Source organism: Galeopterus variegatus, unplaced genomic scaffold, assembly GCF_000696425.1.
Source record: "Galeopterus variegatus unplaced genomic scaffold, G_variegatus-3.0.2 Scaffold5921, whole genome shotgun sequence".
Classification (NCBI taxonomy): Eukaryota; Metazoa; Chordata; class Mammalia; order Dermoptera; family Cynocephalidae; genus Galeopterus; species Galeopterus variegatus.
In genome coordinates, this window is record NW_007732032.1 from 8,418 (window position 1) to 10,133 (window position 1,716).

The window sequence follows — 1,716 nt, forward strand, 5'->3', positions numbered from 1 at the left end:
TTTAACACTGTTCACAGTCATTTAATTTGAATGACAAAATATATTAAATTCTGGTGAATTTTGACAATACTTTTTGTGAAAAGATTTTTATTTACAAAAGTGCAGTTTCAGAAGATAACAGACTAGATAGGCACATTTTAGTAGACTGGTCTTCTCATTCCTGGTCAAGGAGCTTTTCTAATTGATGGTTGATGTTTTGCAGATGGTTTTCAGCTCCCAAAAGGGTTCTTGCTTTAAATAACAGAGCTGGAAGGCTGGATGAATCATACTNTGTATCTTCTGATGCTGACTGGGATAATGGCATTGATGACGCTTATTTTTTAGAAGCTAGTGAAGATGCTGAATTAGCTGAAGCTGCAGAGAACAGTCTTCTCAGTTACAACAGTGCAGCAGATGAAATTCCCGATGAACTAATTATAGAAGTATTACAAGAGTAGCTAATTAACTATGAACACTTACAGAACCAGGCTGTAATTTGCCCGAAGTCTGTAAGATTTGATAACATTAAGTTATAGTAACTTATTAAGCCTGTTTACATCAACTTAGTCTTATCACTTTGTTTTCCAATTTGTGTTTTTTTACTTAAGTAAACCAGTTTTATTGAAAATAACTTTGGACTACTTAAATTCAGTAGAAATCTCCTGGTTAACCAAAATTAGTCTGTTCACATCAACTTTTCAGGTTTATTTATAGGCTGAAACATATATCNTCAGCTCCCAAAAGGGTTCTTGCTTTAAATAACAGAGCTGGAAGGCTGGATGAATCATACTGTTGAAAGAAAATTTATTTAAAATATCAAAAATCAAATATCAAAAGCTTTTATAATCTGTCTTTACATAACTCAATCTTATGACCAATGCCAATTTTGATAGAGCTTTCTATTAGCCACTCCGTTCATTTTTTAAATAGGACAATTAAAAAATATTGGTTTTAATTCATTTCCTGAGGACATAATTGATCATATAAAGTTGCAAGGGAACTGCTCTGCAAAACATGAACTGTTCTCTCATCCCAGAAGACCACCTGGTTCAAAGAATGGTGGCATGTAAATTATTAAAACAGAAAATTATGCCTGGGACAGGTCAAGACGTGGTTTGGGCAAGTCTGCTAGTGCTGTGTGGGGGTCTGCTTGATCTCATGTCTATTTTAAAACACAAAAAACTAAGGCAGGCTTACTTTTACTGCAAGAACTGATGGACTAGAACACCAGGCCCATAAAAGTTCACAAAAAAACCCTGCCAAAATCTGCATGTAGAAAAATTATCTATTGGGAGGATCAATTAAATGTCTTAAAGGTTGCCAATCCAAATGTACTTACTGATTAAAGACAAAATTAGAATACAAGCCTAACATAAGATAGAACACAGAATCCAACTTAAAATTTTGAAAAAAACTAGCAAAGCTAAACTTCCTTTTGCAAATTGTATCTATGAGTAAGTGATTAAATGACTCTTACAAAACTTTATCATACTTTTGATAATTTGCCGTTTAATAACATTTTTCAAGTTTATTTCCTTAGTAATGAAAACTGAGCAGAAAAGGTCTCAGGCTACGATTACCACATTATAATGGAAAAATTTCCAGCATACAATTTACCGTATTACTAGAGAATTCAATTTAACAAATATTTGAGAGCCTAATGTGTTCAAGACACCATGGGCACCTGCCTTCAGGGAGGGGTGAAGGGGAAGAACTCCCATTTGCTGCTAGATGTTT

General features: G+C 33.8%; 1 protein-coding gene across 1 annotated transcript in view; it reads right to left on the reverse strand.

Annotated features, from left to right (window-relative positions):
- Window positions 1-687: 687 nt before the first annotated feature.
- LOC103605586 (centromere protein U-like) overlaps window positions 688-1,716 on the reverse strand; it is a 15,559-nt gene continuing 14,530 nt past the window's right edge. Inside the window, exon 7 of the mRNA XM_008590204.1 lies at window positions 688-768. Coding sequence (XP_008588426.1) covers window positions 688-768 — 81 coding nt within the window. The remainder of the gene's footprint in view (window positions 769-1,716) is intronic.